Genomic DNA, 18,257 nt, shown 5'->3' on the forward strand with positions numbered 1-18,257 from the left:
TTATCCGGTAATATGAGGTCTTTCTACTTTTGGCTGCTTTTTCCAACAATAACACACACTGGAAAAGTTGAATTATTCAGCTTAACACAGAGGTTTTGGCGAGTGATGTCTCTGCCACTACAAACAAAGTAATGATCTTGCTGTAGGAGGCTTTCTCTGGCACTGTTCTGCTTAACTGTCTTACAGTAACACAGTAGTGTTAGTTATAGAGCTCTTAAATCAGGGGGAAAAAACGGCTTAATCTCAGTGAAGCTGCCCATTAAGGTCAGTGAGTTCACCAAGGACTGTATAAGTGGTGACTTATAGTGTGGATCAATTACTGACCGCAACCAAAGAGGCTTCCAGTTGGACTGATTTCCTGATGGAGGAAAGATTCACTCACTGTAACCATCATTAGTGACTCATGGTAGCTGGAATCTGGAGTAAAAAAGTCACCTTTAAATTAAGCTGTAACCAAGGATGTTGTTTCAACTTAGCACAATAGGCGTTTCTAGCCCATTTTTGGGGGCGCTGAAGCACCTCTAAATTGAATCCCAGCACCCCTTACAATTGAGATTTTTTTTTTTTACCGTATCTCCTTTTTAAAAAGCTACAAAAGTTTCAAAACCATACAGTAATTGGTTGAAACGTAATATTTTAACCAAAAAAATACAGCAGCTCCACCGTGTTTTACATGTTGTGCATTTCAAATGAAAGTCCAAAAAATAACTCCAATGTCAATTTTTGGTATTTTTGGTACTCACTTTCGGGGGCTGGAAACATACATACTGTTTATGTATATGTTGAGGAGCTACTGTATCAAAAGGAGTTGTCTTTCCCCAGAAATTCGGGTTACCATGTTTCTTTTATGATTCCAATCCATTTCTCTTTTCCTGTGGCTCAGCATTTAAATAACCTTTATTTAGATTTGATGGCTTAGTCACAGACTTTCCCAAAAAGTGTGATACTTTTCTTTCACAAATGTGGGGATGAAATTGCATTAAAATGAACAAAACAGTGACATTTATCTTGCACGGCTCAGCATCCCTAAACATCGGATCCTATAATCGCCCCTGCTTAGCACCAGAGTTCTTTAGAAAAGAATGGCTAAGTCAGAAGCTAACACTCAAATCCTGTTGCAGATAAAACTGATGATTGATGGTGGACGGATGAAGCAGATCATGATGGCATTTTTCCCTGTAGTTGTTTTACAATCAATATAACAAAGAGCAGACATTTATAGTCCCTAGACTACTCTTTTATTAGTCTAAGTCTGTAAAAATGTCATCCAGTCTGGCAAACAGCTTTTAGGATGAAATGGGAGAATCAGAGTTTTGCTGTCTTGTAAATACCATCAAATCAACCAGCAGCTATCTTCTTTGTCTACTTTTTTAACAAACAGACTGCTTGGATGTTGTAAGTGCAAAGGAAAAGGTAAAATACATGATTCACAAAAAAAATCAACAACAAAAAAAGAAACATGTATATGTCATAAGATACAGTGCCAGAAAATAGCCCCTCCTCCTTCCCTTGCACTGTCTCACCCCATATATAATGAATGGGGTTTGTGGCCTCGTGGCATATCATCACTCCTCCTCTGTAAAAACACAACTATCAAACAAAGTGGTGTCATAATTTGATCATGTAGAGAACATATGTTTTTAATCAAAGACAAGATTCTATGGCTGTGGGAGGTTTGAAATGAGAGAGCCAGTGATGCATAGAGCGGGGGAGGGTGATGAAAAAAACACTATGTTGATTTGTCCAATTTGACTGAAGCCATGGAGAGAAGGTCACCGGGGAGAAATGTTTGTTGATGTGTCCCGTTTGAACCACTGACCTTGTTAGCACATGCACAAACACACACAGATATAGATAGGGTGAGGCCATCCAGATTCAGGCTGGCTGCTCAGTGGAGGACACGTCAGTGAGGCTGTTGATGTATTGACCAGAAGCATGAATGACCATAGCAGGTAAGAGTATGACACTTTGGAGGAACAGAGAGTTTTGCTTTAACTGGATTTAAATAATTCCCATAGTCAAAAACAAAAAATTTTCTGTCTTATTCTGCCACAACAAATATAAACATGACAAAACAGAGGAAGGAATTTTGTTATTTTTTATATTTATTATACTTCCTGGAAAAATAAGTCCATAAGTAATCCAGTTAAGTGATGTCTGTAATTTTAGTACGGAAAGTGTACTATTCAGTACTAGTGTACTATGTCTGGACAAAGCTATGCAGCTACAACTGACAGAGGGCGCCCTTGAGTTATATATTCAAATAGATACATGAATCACATTATGGCAGGTGGAGTAACAGACATCACAAACTCTGTTACACCTTTAGACCACATGTCCAGTTTTAAATCTACCCCATCAGCTGTGACAGTGATCTTTAATTCTGAAAGTGTTTCCTGAGATAAAATAACCCAGAATAATGAAAAAAAAAATTGTTTTCCTTAAACAAAACTATTTACATGTAATCCAGGCTAGATGATGGCACTGACAGAATATTTGCAAGCATGCTTCTTTGTTGGCATGCTTGCAAAGTTAAATATTACTCATCCCCACGACCCAACCCCAACCCATTCACAAATTAACAAAAATGCAATCCCAACAAAGTCCCATTCACAATGTTAAATGAAAAGAGCCCCTCTTCCTCCAAAAAAGTCCCTTTCAACATGCAAATAAAAAGTGCATGTAGGGGGCGTGGTCTCTATAGCCCTGCAGTAAGCAGTGTGCTATGTGCATGTGATTGAGGAATAGCATAGATATCAACTGTACTTGCATGAAATCTGGTTGTTTTAATCAGGATTATGCTAAAATATGTTTCCCCCAACAATATTTAAGTTCCCTATTAAGAGCCAACCTTCAATGTAGAAAAAAATCCTGGTTTATTCCCTTTTATTCCCATAAATTCCCATGGAAAGTTTCCAACTTTGAAAATTCCCGGAATTTTGCATATTGTCTGCACACTGACATGTTAGTTAATGCCCTGAAGTCAAACAGCAAAAGCAAGCCCAGCTGCTATTTTAGATTTACTTTTATTTATAAGATTTAATTTATTCAGTTAGAATCAACTTTTAGATATTCCATTTAAGTGTAACCAATTTTTAACTATTAATGAATTAGAAAGAGTTCAGACTGGTTAGTTCTTAACTTCAGTGTGATGAAATCCGAGCTGAGCTGAGACCCAAACGCACCTTCATCAGACCTGCTCTGCGCACGCACATCTCGTTATTTCTCACGAGTATGGCCTGCAGCTGGACTGTATGCTGAAAGAATGCTCAATGCTTCATCCAGACATTAGCACATGATTAAAAAGTGACAGTCAAAATCATATTAAGTTAAATTGGCATCCATACTCTGCTAATATTAATGATAGCTAATCGATAACGCCTCCAGACAACACTAATTTACCTAATCAGTTTCACCTGTCCCTCAGGCGCAATTAGGCCAAACTGCGCACATGCACCACTGCATCACTCTGTATCTCTGAGGATGTCCATTTAAAGTTATTACTCCCCTTAAGCTCAAAGTTTGAGTTGTTTGGATTATGGACGTCCTTACTTCACCTGTACCAAGATGCAAACCATGACTTACATCAACAAGGTAAGCTCTGCTGGTTTCAACTGTTTGTGTGCAGGAACGCATGTGTGTGCCGCTCTCTGTTAGTATGATAGGCTGAGTATGCTGTGTGTTGCTTGCTAATGTATGCTTTTGTGCTACTGTATTTCCATTGGTACCTGTGCTGGTGTTGTCTTATGCTATAGTAAAACACCAGTGAGAGTTGTCAGCTTGGTTTTGCAACATATTTCGGATGGTTGTTCATACCTTTTATTTATTTCTGGTGTCCTATTGGATTTTTTTCTGAAGATAGCAGGGTTTAATAGGCTTCTGCATGTTGGCTTCTTGGGTGTGAAAGTGGTGGATGTGTTTTAGTACACAAAGAGTTACATGTTGGCTTCATTAGAACAGGGGTTCCCAAAGTGTGGGTAGGGACTCCCTAGGGGGTCGCGAGACACAAATGGGGGGTCGTGAGAGGTCATCCAGAATGTTTTTTTTAAAAGTTATCTAAAATTATCTGTTTATTTACCTTGTTTTCTTATGTTTATCTTCCTTTTGGTTTGTACTGTTTATTGTTGTTATTTCTTTATTAATATTATTGTACATTTTTTTATTTATTATTTTCCTTATTGATTTTATAATATATAATTTGTTAACTTGTGGTGAACAAAAAAATACTGAAAAAATACAATAAATAAAGTTGAATGACAAAAGTTATCTAAAATCAGTACATTTTACCCATTTATAGTAAAACAAAATTAACAAAAATAGACACTAAACTTGAAATAAAACCTTGAAAATAGAAAATGTAATGAGTTTTTTGCCTTTCTTTTTGCCAGATGACTCCTAAGTTTGGGGTTAGCAGTAGGTTAATTCATAACGGCACAGGAAACAAAGCCACATGCTCATATAAGTTGGGTCATTTTCTGCAGACCAGCTAAATGAAGCCACATTAAATCACTTTGAGGGACAGTGGGGGTCCCGAGTCTTTGGCATAGATATTTTGGGGGTCGTGGGCTGAAATGTTTAGGAACCCCTGCATTAGAAAACCTAACATTATAATAACTCCATATGTCTTACTAGCCTGTTTAGTCCAGTTTAGCTTTGGTTATATGGAAAGCTTTGTATTATCCTCCTTTGCTCTTATTGTAATTGAATGCATCTGTTGAGCATTTTTCTACTATGTTCAGTGTTGCTACACTAAACCGCCTGCACAAAGATTAGTAGCTGTTTTTATTGTGACATGGTTATTTCCCTCCTAGCAACATGCTTTTGCTTGTTAGTAGAATTGTCCATCTATGAGTCGCTGCCGGACCCACAAGCAGAAGGTGCTTACTGCATATTGTACTTACTATAAGTTCATGGCAGTGGGAAGGAACATGTTGGCCTTCACAAAGAAGATTAACTGGTATTTGGCTTTTGTTGTTTCGTCCAAACACAACAAGGGGTGATTGGTGTGTGTTTGTAATGAGGCAAGAGTCTAAACGGTGTATAAACTCTACGATCTGGATTAATGATGGGGATCTGGTCCACATGAGGTGGATGAATGAGCTGCCGTTTAATTTGCTGCTCCATGTGGTTTGAAGGTTATTGTTTTAAACTTGAGATGCACAGACGGAAGAATTAGATGGATTCACAATGAACTGATTAAGTAATTAATATTGGTGTTAGTGACAAATATTTTCACTTTTTCTGTATGAGCACTAAAACATCACAACATAGCCTCAGTCGTATGCCAAAAGATTGTCTTTAAATTGAATTAAAGCTGCTGTTGGGAGTCACAGGATAAACATCTCTTCAGAGAGAGGGACTTGGAATGTCAACGCTATCCATCCCAACCAGATTTCCTCTTAGCCTCCCAACACAGATCGGTGTGTGCAGTCATGATAGTGCTGGACTCATAACCAATCAGAGGACGTAGTAGGGGCCGCCCCTTAACCAATCAGGACAGAGGATTGGAGATTAGCTATGATTGGTCCGTCATAATGGGAACGAGGGGAATAATAACATTGCTTGACACATAGGCATTGGAAAACGCAGAGATCTCGCAATAGTTTCAGATTACTCCACTTACCGATGAGTACCGATGGGTATTATGACCTTTTCTCCAAACCCAGCAGAAAAAAGGTACACCATTTTACACCATTCATACCAACAGCAGCTTTAAGCTAAGCTCTGTTAAAAGAGTAAGTCTGAATTAGGAGGTAATGGCACAGATCAAGTTGTGTGGTACATTATATTTGGTTAAAAAAAAGCCTTCAGATATTAAAAAAAGTCTTGGAATAACTTTATATTCTTAATTTACTGGATTTAAACAACTTCCTGTTGACTCTAACTGTCACTCCCGTACTGTGATAAAATTGCAGGATATTGTGGCTAAAATTTGGAAACTTATATGCCATTATGACTTCATTTTTATTGTCTGAGGCCAAAAAAGTGACTTCATAAATAAGTAAAATAAAATGATCAAGGTGCCTCTGAATATTATTTCCCCTTTTGTTCTGTTTGAAAAAAAACTGCAGCATATTCCTTTATCCATCTGCTAGAACCAGCTGACGCTGAAAAGGCTGAACTCGGGCTTGATACCTATGTTTTGGTTTTAACTGCACCGTGTTAATATCTAACTCCCATGAAGTTAAAAATGTGTTAAAAGGTTCACTTGCTGCAATCTGCAGAGCTGTGAAACATCTGTGTTTTGGAGGGATCATCTGGTTTCCTCCGTCACCTTCTGTATATCTCAGTGCACTGAAAGGTAGAGAGGGGGCGCCTGACATAGACTTAGTGGAGGTCGAAGTTCTCACCCTGTAATTTTGAAGTGACCTGAACTCTGGGCTTCTCTCTGTGGTTGGGTGAATGTTGTTTGAAGGCTTATAATAAAGCCCTGCTGGCCCCTGATTGGTCAAACAGTTCCTTTCATACACACCCTGTCCTGGTAGGGAAGTAAAGTGAAATACATACACTAGAGAGGAAATGCATCATCATCGCATTCAAAACAAAATGGCCACTATCCAAACCCTCAGCCTGCAAGAGCAATTCCAGTTTACAGCAATATGTGGTTTAAATATACCACAGCACTAATAAACACAAATTGAGCGCTTGTGTGTGTAATTATAACAGGCACTGAAGTGGAGTTTAATCAGTCAGGCTCTGTGAGCCATGACTAAGGGATGGAGGACTTGTTCCTACACACGTGCTGGAAAACCCAGTCGTGTGTGGCTCTGTGTGGAGGCTGCTGTCAAAGTGTAGCTGGTCTGGTTCAGGCCTGAAAAAAGACTTGAATTCTTTAGAAGGAAGTTCAATCACAGACTCTGAGGGACCGTTTTATTTTGAAATAAGACAAATACAACTCATTTGAAAAAATCATAGAAATCATTGCCAAGTAATGTTATTTCGGTAGAGTAAGTATTTGTGTGTTCAACAATATAACAAACAGAGGAGTAAGACATTGCTCTGCAGAGATTTCAGCCTGCTAAAGCAGTGATTTTCAACCACTGTGCCGTGGAACACTAGTGTGCCGTGACAGATCATCAGGTGTGCCGTGGGACATTTTCCAATTTCACTTAATTAGTCCAAAAAAAATATTATTCATATACTGCAAATAATTTGCCATGTAGTGCGTCTGTGCCTGCAGTTTAGTGACTGGCGGAGTAATTCAAAACTCGTCCATGTACTGACCTGCACTACCCACCCACTGGGTGGCAATAAAGCGCACTAATGACCATGTTAATTTAAGAAAATAGAATTACTGATACGCGTGAGAGGTGTATGGGACAAGATGTAGGCGTACAACAGCGATGGATAAATATTCAAAAAGGAAAAATGAAAACTCCAAACTGGTCCCTGGACAAAATTCTAACCCTGATGAAGAGCGTGATGTGGGTGGTGGAAAAGGCAACTTTTATGAGAAAAACTACAACAGTGTCTGCAAGAGTTCTCAAAGCTAGCTACTTAGTAGCTGAACTCGTAGCTAAATCAGAAAGCCACACACTGTGGCAGAGACATTAATACTACCTGCAAAGGCCATTGTAAATAAGATGCTTTGCCCTGACACAGTTAAAGAAGAAGCTAAAGTCCCTCTCTCAATAGATTCATAAATTGAGAGACTAAATGTGTCTTTTTGTAACAACTTTGGTTGGTGCTGTGACTCCGGATTTTTTGAATGTAAGAAATGTGACTTGGCTCAAAAAAGGTTGAAAAACACTGTGCTTAAGCAACCAAAGTGCTCGCTCCCTCATGTAACACAGAGACATTTTACATTCAGTGCATAGTATTTTAAAAATGTGCATCCTCCTCATTTATGACCTGTATTCTCTGCATTAAGTAAGGGCAACATAACTCCAGAAAGGGGCCAATTTCCCCCTCCACCTTTTTGATTAGAGGTTACTTAGTGTTAATATCTGCAGGTAAAGAAGACGAGTTGTTTTAGTGCCTTGCTTTTCTGGCTAAATCACTGGTGGTCTTGAAAACAGAGAGGGTTCAATTTGTGCAAGGATTTGATTTGTTGTGTCTGTGAAATCCTTGAACATTTTACTTGTCGAAAAAAATGTAATTCCGCTCAGAGAAGAGTGGTTTGGCTGCTTCTCGGAGAGAGCGTTTCAATATGCAAGGCATGCCGTGTTTCAGCATAAAAGGAATAAAACTTTAATCATGGCTGGATTGAAAAGCAGAGCTGCGGCAGCTAGCCCCACATCATTTGACTGCATGAGATAGTTTCCCCGTTAATTCCATCATTAACTGGTAACTGCATTCAGGGGACGTCGTGAACTTTCCTTTTCATCATGTATGTAATTAAGTTTTAGTGCTTCCTTTTAATTATTCCTTTACTGTTGTGTCTTCATTTAATGTGGATTAATATAAACAGGAACACATCCATCAAAGCCCAAGCAATATACTTCTCATATTTTCTCTCTCTTCAAAAACGGATGGGCACTCAGGTGAAACAAACTCGGAGGTGCAATCCCGGCCAAACTGTAACATCTGGCCAACACTTTAATGAGTCCAAGTTATCATAACAAACTCATGGAGGAGGTACTCCGTCTCCCATAATGCATATTTGATCACACCAGAAGATTCAGTCTAGTGGTTGCATCCCATCAATGCCCCAGCAAGGTATATTTCTTTATTGGCAGCAAGGGAGCGCCTATCTGACTGACATGAGCACAATCTGTTTTGCTCTGCATCAGCTGCTTCTGTTGTTTTGCACCATTTTATGTAAAGACTGACCCTGTCTGTCTCCGATCCGCTGCGGTCCGGCTCCGTGCTCTCTCGTCCGTCAACACTCATCGGTTGTGTTTTCGGAACGCAGGACCGCCGGACAGCTGGAGTCATGTGGCCAAGGTTTTCCTGCGGTAATTCCTGCATTAATGAATATCCAACTCCTCTCCTCATCCATGTTGTCTTTATCATCCTCTGAAAACCTCTGACCTGTTGAGTCCAGGCCTGGCTCCGCTCATCATGACGGTTTGGTGTTGTAGTTAAGTGAAAAACAATCTGTCCATACCAAGCGGCAACCTCCGGTCCAATGCGGAAGTGCTAAAAACTGCAGTTCATCGAGGATCCGCTTGAGGCTGGCTCCGGAAGTACCAGAAACCACATACACACCAATTCCAAAAAGCTGATCTTTACCGCAGAAATAAACATGTTTACAGCCTGGTACAAAAGACGGGTGTATTCTGGATAACTAATTTCTCGATCAGCTCACACTATACTAGGGGTGAATTTTTTTTCTATAGCGGCAATTTTGAAGATATTGAGACAAGTCTTTCAATGAGAGGCACAGCTAACTTGATTGACAGGCGGGAACACTGTACCTGTTGGCTAGGAGGCTCAAAGCCCGCCTCTTTACATCACAATCTCTTGACAGCAGTAATATGGCTGCCACCGCCGATTGGCCTCAAAACAGTGCTTCAGAAACAGATGGGTGACGTCACGGATACTACGTCCATATTTTATACAGTCTATGGGCCATACCACAGAGTGTTTTATTCTGAAAATTAACCAGATCTTTTAATTTGTTTTGGGGCCTGACTTCCTGTCCTGCTCCATCTAAGTCTGTTGAAATGTATGCGTCGAGCTCCAACATCAGGCAAAAATAAAAGTCTTGCATATCTGATCTGGAGGGCTCCGTCCTGCTGGATCAGAGACGTAGACGGAAAGCAACAGAGCGGATCCAGTGGAAGTTAAAGCTGGGGTTGGTAGTAATGGAAAACTAGCATAAATTTGAATGTAGCATTTCCTCAGGACTCTGTCTAACCTACCCCCCCCCCCCCCCCCCCCCCCCCCCCCCCCCCCCCCCCCCCCCCCCCCCCCCAGAGCTCCTCCAAAACGACGCCCCTGCTCACATGCACGAGCACCGCTCTCCTCAGCACATCGTGTTTTTCACTACGTCAACTCATGTCTCATTCAGCGGTAAGACAACACCAAAACATTATGATAGTGAAAGTTAAAAGCACAAACAAACATGAAAAGTACGCGCAGGAGGCGGGCAAAACGACAGGACAGGATTTGATTGGTTTCATTTTTTGGCTCCCAAAGGCAGGGATTGGTTGGTGTGTTCCCAGGTTTACTCTGGCTGTAGATAGCAGCTTTTTTAAAAACTCTTTTCTAATAACACATTACGTATTGATTGCCATCGGGACATAAAGATCATTTTAACCAGTAAAACAAAAAAGTGTATCTAAATCTGACTACCAACCCCAGCTTTTGGGGTTGGTAGAATAGAAACCTGTAGGATCTGGAGATCCAGATCGCTTACTGACCGGACCCATAGGAATTTGGCCGTGACTACTGCTTTTCTACTGAGTGGTGAAGAGTAACAAACACCCAAGCCCCTTCTCAAATATTTGTTCAATATTCCCAGGAGACCCATAATCCAAAGTGGCAGTCCAAGGGCTCTTGTGAGAGTAATAAATACCCATGATCCTTATCTAGGCCACACAGATCCCCTGTCTGAGGAGCAGAGAGGTTATCATTCCTCTTTTAAACACACCACTCCAATGTCCAGTATAGAATTGGCTGTAATTTTCCATCAGGGAACAATGGTCTGTGTGTGGGTTGCTGCAGCAGCAGGCACCATTAACAATGATTGAATCCTGGAACTCGCACTTAACCGTTCATCCTTAAATTATAACATCCTGAGGACCTTTTTAAGGATTTCTGTAATGCTAGAGAATGACCAAGTATTTCACATTAGGTATCCAAGTGCGTCAAACATTCTTGTATAATGGTAAAATGTGAATAATAAACAATTTATCAAAATACCATCATGCAAATCACCATCTGGGAGGGAAAGCATTCATTGTCCTAATTTGTCTGCCCTAAAACAAGCTCTTCCAAATCTGGATGTTAACTTGCTGTTTGGGCAGCCTCCGGTCTCTGAGGTCAGAGAGGGCTGCAATTAGAGCAGCCTTTGCTCTCCTTCAGTAGTTTAGTATAAGCAATAATTTAGAGCTGTATGACTTGTTTCCTCACTGTGCTATGATGACATGCTTGTCTTTTTAGAAGTGTGGTCTGGAGATAAAAGTGAGGAAACCAGGGAGAGGTCTGCATCATTCCCTCAGTGTATTGTTTTATGTTGTTTGATATAGAATTCATCTAGTTTCTTCTGGCTCTAAAATAAGAGCTGGCGTAACTGATCAGCCAGTGTCTTTTGTAGGAGGCAGTAGATAGAAAAGTAGACATTTTTTGGGATCAGTTTTAAGTCTAGTACAAACGACTAAATCAATAAATCCAGAAGGAGAAGGAAAAGAAAAAGAAAACTGAAAAGAATAACATACACACAACAAAAGCCATATAAAACAAATGCTGATAGAACCAGGTAAAAACACGTCATCATTTTAAAGGCGCATTGGGAAAAGTACCATGAATTTCTCCTCAAGGGACACATTCCTGTGGTCCACTGCTGTCCGTGTTTCCACCATGGCCGAAAGTCCTGTGAAAATTATGCAAATCAGGCCAATGACAAAGAACTAGTCCAGAACTGTTATTTGGAAATGGAGTCTCTCGCACAGCTTGTTATTCCAGTGTCTGCAGGACTTTCGTATTAAAAGAAGTTGGGCGGGGATTTAGCCTAACGGTTAAGTTGTGCACTCATATAGCAGGCCTCAATAAAGGTGTAAAAGCCCAAAAATGTAACTTATATAACTTACTATTAATTATAAATAGCATCAGGTTACAGAAATATTTACTCTTGTGCGATCTCCCTTTTTTTGCCTCTACCTGTCATTCCCTCTCTCTGCTCAGCTGGTGTCTGTGTTTGAATTAAGTACCTGTTAATAATGGAAACTAGATTGTTTCCTTAAAAGACCAAACCAAAAAACTGTTATTACATCCAACAGTATCCAATAATATGGAGTCTACTGGATGGATGACGGATCTAGTGAGGAGTATAACTTTGTTCAGTTTTTCAGTCACATTTTCAAAACGACCTGTTTTGTACCGGCCACCTTTAGTCATTTCATGCTGTGACACCATAGTTTAGGCTGTTTGATTTTATTAATGTCAGCTGCATTGAAAACCATTTTCTTAAAAAAGGCTTCATACATTTTCCTTAGTTGTTTGTGACTTCTCGTACTCATGCTTATTTCCTCTGGTCACCGTGTTCCTTTATCCTCCATCCCCTTGGAATCGTAGCGGTGAGTCATAGCTGGCCTCATTCATGAATGGTATGCTCACTTCATACGTAAGTTAGACTGTCCACTGTTAAATAATCTTTATTTAATTACTCGACCCAGAATATAAAATTATCCCATCTTGTCAGATATAGTTCAATGAAAAAAACAACAATAATTGGTTCTATACAGCATTTTCTGCTTATAGGAAGACACCAAGCAGCAACCTCCAGTCTCAAAATATGAAGCCCATGTGGAAGTGTTAAAAACTGCAGTTAATTGAGCATCCACTTAAAGCTAGCTGCAGAAACACTGGAAACCACACACACTCAAAAAAGACGATCTTTATAGCATAAATAAACATTACACAAAAACAGCTTCGGTCTGAAGAGCTAATTTCTCTATAGGCACACACTGTACGGGGGGTGAATTTTTTTCTATAGCGGCAATTTTGAAGATATTAAGATTATGAGTTTTGCCCATTTAAGGACATGACTGACAGGCAGGAACACTGTAGCCGTTGACTCGGAGGCTCAAAGTCCGCCTCTTTACCTCACACTAGCTTGACAGTAGTTGGGTTGCGTTCAGCGTTTCTAATATGGCCGCCCCCGCCGCCGATTTGCTTCAAAACAGCGCTTCAGAAACAGATGGATGACGTCACGGATACCATGTCCATTAATTATACAGTCTATGGAAGACACGTATTCTTGCTGTTTTTCCCTTATTCCATGAAAAAAGTCCTTTTTAATTTTTTTTCTCACTGACGCTACAATCCAAGAATAGTTTTGTACCCTGAAGATTCCTCATTTTGACTCCTTGGTAACCGTCTCCCATAGTGATAAAAGTTGTCTGCCGATGCTAATCAGTGCAGCTGCACCCCTCTGTGATGGACAGACACACACATTCATTGAAGTTCCAGGCTCTGCAGAATAAGATTTTGAGAGAGTCAGGCTGTGATTCAGGACTGACCTTTTGCTTTTATTATATACAGTACAGGGGGAGTTAACCAAAGCCATTTACTGGCCTTCAGGACATGTAACAGTGTGAGTAATACAAGGCCACACAAAAGCAGAGCTGTAGGTGTGAGTAGCCTGAGCTTGGACAGTGTTTCTCACACCAAAAAACCCTGGTAATGGACTGACAGGGGAGCTGCAATTTGTGGGCTTGGAGAGGATAAAAGTGTGGTGGTGAGAGGTGGATGAGCTGGCATGTTAATGGACGTTTACTCAAGCTTCACTTTATCTAATGCATTAACATCCAATAGATTTATTTATGGAAGGCAACTTTTGTTCTGTAACATGCTGTTCCTATCCCATCAGGTCAAACGGCTTCTCTTGATGAGGTAATAAACGCTCTCTTGTATTCTCTTGCTTATCGCATTTTTTATTACAAGTGAAAACCTTCAAAAGTATTACGAAAAAGTCTACTGCACTTTCTGTTTCAAGGTGGGAATCTTCAGAGGCACATATAAGGGAAATCCTTCAACTGTGAATATCTGGGACGATACAATACCAATGTGTAGACTCACATATTAGCTGATTCTGATATTTTTTTTGAATTACTTCCTTGTAATTCTTCATGTCAGTTTTTCAAATGAGCTGTGAATTGATGTATATGGAATATTTCTATTATCTCTTTTCTATTAGTCACTGCACTGCACTTACTCTGCCATCATCTCCTTTCACGTTCGACCATTAAAACAGATCAGTTGGTCCAACAGGTGACTTCTTCTGCACAATAAAGACGCTCCCCTCTAAATCAGCAGTTAGTTGAACTAGCTTGCCAGCATTGAATTGATGTGATTAAGATGTGATGTGATAAGATAACGATAAACATCTGCTACCGACATCAGTGCATGGCACATTAGCTGTCAACGGGCCAATGTCTGTAAACAGAGCAAGTATCTGTTGCTACAGATGTTCAGCAGAAACATACAGCCATACAATATTATTGCACTTTCAGCATTTGATGTTATTGCAATAAACCATTGCATTTTTTTTACTTTTTCCAACATTTCTCAATGCAATTTTTATTTGGGATCCATGCAGTTTCTGAGTGACTCAATCAAATCACCACCTGTGGGTCCCAGGGATTCAAGAAAACCCAGCAGCATTATTGGAATATGTTTTTTTGTTTTTTCTTTGATCAAGGTCTTTTTGTTAACCCTCTGTTATGTTTGTTTCTCTGGAACAGCAATAATGTTCCTGGGTCAATTTGACCCGAGGCATATTCAATTATCCAAAAGTGTCAGAACCCCAAAAATTCCTGATACACATTTTTTAAAATCTAATTTTTGACTCCATTACTAACCATTTAAATCAAGATTTAATCCATTGGTGTTTAATTCTCACAGACCATGGTTCAGTGAGGATAACTCACTCATTTTTCATTAAAATTCATGTTAAAACCTTTTTAATGTACATTGGAGCGCCCTAAATATAAATACAATAGTTTTACATTTCATTGTAAATTTTTATTTTTATGATGTGATGTTGATAAATTAACACAACATCTCTTTTGTCACATGCTGCCCAGATTTTTATGCTGCGTTTAGCTGGTTTGGAAGGCATATATTACCTAAAATAGACTTTTAAAAGGATCAATTTGACCCACAACATAACAGGAGGGTTAATGTGTTACAAGAAAAAGTAAACATACATTCATAATCATTTTACAATTGTATCATTGTAATGTTATGAAGCAAACAGACTCTTTCAGCAAACAGATAATCTTTAGTGTAACCAACTTCCTCTTGATGTAACTCCAGAAAAACACTCAGACTAAAATAAAGCAATTTTTCAATCATTATAATGCCAAAGGTTGTATTTATAATATGCATATCACCTGGTAAACTTAGAAAACAGAGGATATGTAATTGGAGCTTGTGGTTTGATACATATTGCAGTATAAATATTACCTCTCCTTTTTTTCTTAATGAGTCCCTAAATAAGCATAAAGTGAGCAATGATCTCTTAATGAAGACATTGTGATCAGGTCAAAAGCTCCAGGACGGTCACTGACTGACTGAGATATTTTTTAGACCAGACGAGGACTGTTGCTCCTTAATGAAGAATCGTAAGTGTTTGCACACACCGGGCCTTTAGACTTCTCCTATCTGCTTGAATAGCACACAGGGTCTAATTAACATGTCTGGCCTGTAAATTGCCCTGTTCTCCCACAGCAGCAGTTTGGGCGTGATAAAAAACTTCGACTGAGCAAACTCAGCTGCTCAGCGTACCGCCTGCACAAACAGACAAGATGATGGTCTGGAGCATAAAAGCGCTCCATAAAACGCAAACCACTAAGTACACAGCTTAGCCTTTACTTCCTCATTCAATTTTCCTTTGTGTCGTTTCAGATCACACAGGATAATTGTTTAATGCATCGTTCCACAAAACAAGGTGCTGTGGAAAACAAATTAACAGTATGCGGTGATGTGTTATCCTCCTCCTCCTCCTCCTCTTCTTGGACCCGTGCGCGTCTTTGGCTGACGATATTCCCCCCCGCTGGAATTTCCAGAGATCCAGGCGCTTCATTTTGGAATTTTTAAACGACTGCCTGGCAGCTGCTGGTGTTTCCACGGCAACTGTGTGATTGGGAAAAGGGGATTTGAATGGTGGCTGTCAGCGAGGAAAATTGAGCGCTGCCACAGGGATACATTTTACCCTCTGAGAGTTTACGTTAAATGTGGGTCAATCATAAGCTCCTATTAAGTCTTCACCCTGGTGAGGCATATTAATTTGCATTTTGCTCGACTTGTCTGTTATCCATTAAGAGTGGTGGCTGCTTGCTGCTTTCTGGAGCTGCAGAGTAATGTTTGATGAATGAGAGAAGCAGAGGCTTAATAAAGACAACTGCTGCTGCTTACAGGCAAATGGAGGCAGGTGTCATCCTGTGCTATGCTTGCCTTTTGATCACTCTTTCTCTATCAGGCAGTCCATTAACTGAACAATTACATGACACTGGCTGGGAATTAATAGATATAAGTAATCAAGTACAGCAGTGGTTAGTGTAAACTGGACCTTTCTTAATGTATAGATATAGGAAGCTATCGTGTTGTTATAAAGGCTCCACTCTGTCAAATCACATCATTCTGTTTATCTCAGCTGATAGCAAACGTCATAGCTTCCACATGAGGCTATAAAAAGTCCTCATCGCACAACATGCTATTTCATTTTTTGACTGCATTGCTGAAAACACGTTTGTCTCGGTGTTAATGTTATTTACAATCCGAATATGATTTCACTCACAGAAGCATAAATAGTAAGAACCCTTTCTTTGACTTCATCATTTAATTACAGGGTTGGCTACAAATATAAATGTTTTAGTCATACAAACACTGATCTGTTGGAAATGTCACTTACGACATAAAATCACAGTGTGAGTCGTATCTGATGAATATTTGAGATACAAGTCTGTTTGCCATCTCAGTTCCTTCTCTATCAACCCAGTCTCAAACCAGTATGTAAGGGTGGCCTGGCAAGGGTGTTGCAGACAAGGCAGGGAAGAGCATCTGCATACCGGCTAACAAATTAGTTTATTAAAGATGTTTTTATATAAGCGTCATTATTGGCAGTTTGATGAGGGGGACGCGCAAGGATTTGTATCATGGAATAATAGTGTAATGTATGAATGCATTAGATGGACAAACATGTTTTCGTTGACACAGCAGATACTGTCTTTTAAAACCTTTTACAGATCAGATCACAGGTGTAGGGCCCTACGAACTCTGTTTTATTTTTAAATTTATTGATGCAACACATCATTGCATAATTTTGGACAGTACTTTAAGTCAAAACATAATGTTTTAACATATCAATGTACCAATAAGTGCTATAAGTACAAAAAAGTGCTTACAATTTTACATGGTTTTAAGTAAAAGAAATAACTTAAAGGTGACATATCATGCAAAATGGACTTTATAATGGTTCTCTACCTGAAATATGTTTCCCTGGCATGTCTACAAACCCCCCGAGAATGAAAAAAATCCATTCTGCCCCTGTTTTGATTTCTACACCTTTCTGTAAATGTGTGTGAAACAAGCCGTTTCAGACTTCAGTGTTTTTGTTACGTAACAACAATATCCGGTCTGTCACGGAGTCAGAGCTCGGAGCTTGTTCAGCCCATAGACTGGATAAAATAATACTGAATCCCCCCTCCGTTTTTCATTACCTGCACAAATGTGTGCTAACAAGGAGCTTAGGAGGGAGGCATGCTAGTTGTAGGCTGTCTTAATAAACACAAAGGTCGGTTTTACTCCCCACGTCTGCAGAATTGAAGATCTAGTGGATGATTTTTATTTATCATGGATAAGTGCTAGCGCTAGTTAGCATAGCTACATAGCTACATGTCGTAGCTGTAGCTGTGTACCAAGACACACGTCTACAAACTGACAAATAAAACAACAAGAAACACTAAATCTGTGACCAATCCTTCATAAAAGGTCCTGCTGCCTTTCTGGCAGAGGTCGGTTTTACTCCCCACGTCTGCAGATTTGAAGATCTAATGGATGATTTTTATTTGTCATGGATAAGTGCTAGCGCTAGTTAGCATAGCCACATAGCTACATGTCCATAGCTGTGTACCAAGACACACGTCGACATACTGACAAATAAAACAACAAGAAACACTAAATCTGTGACCAATCCTTCAGAAAGGTCCTGCTGCAGGTGCCTCTCCGTCAGGATCAGATTCTGGATCAGATTCAAAGAGTTGAAGTAACGTGATCTCTGAGCAGCCGTGTATATTCAGCCAACATGTAAACATTAGATGAACGTGCTGGAGAGCCGAGGCCACATCCACTTCCTGAGGGGGCGTGGTCAGAGGGAAAACAGAGTGTTCTGAGGAGGACTGAAGAAGAGGGGTTTTCAGGCATGCCAAAATCTGATTTCAAAGTGTTTTTTTGAGCATAAACTTTAAATACATGTTTTGGGGACCTCTTAGACCAATATATATTGATGAAAAAAGCGTGATATGTCACCTTTAATGTAAACACAAGTCCATTTCAATTGTTTTGTCCATTTCAGCTCATCATAAGTGATTGCCTTAGGACAAGTTTTCCAATAGTAGGACTAGCTAGTCTTTGTGAGGTACCATCTC

General features: G+C 39.8%; 1 protein-coding gene across 1 annotated transcript in view; it reads left to right on the forward strand.

Moving 5' to 3' along the window:
* Window positions 1-3,225: 3,225 nt before the first annotated feature.
* The window catches only part of sash1a (SAM and SH3 domain containing 1a), a 335,265-nt gene continuing 320,233 nt past the window's right edge, over window positions 3,226-18,257 (forward strand). Inside the window, exon 1 of the mRNA XM_034699170.1 lies at window positions 3,226-3,594. Within this exon, the coding sequence (XP_034555061.1) occupies window positions 3,568-3,594 (27 nt within the window). The 5' untranslated portion in view covers window positions 3,226-3,567. The remainder of the gene's footprint in view (window positions 3,595-18,257) is intronic.

The sequence above is a fragment of the Notolabrus celidotus genome, chromosome 13, assembly GCF_009762535.1.
Source record: "Notolabrus celidotus isolate fNotCel1 chromosome 13, fNotCel1.pri, whole genome shotgun sequence".
Taxonomy (NCBI): Eukaryota; Metazoa; Chordata; class Actinopteri; order Labriformes; family Labridae; genus Notolabrus; species Notolabrus celidotus.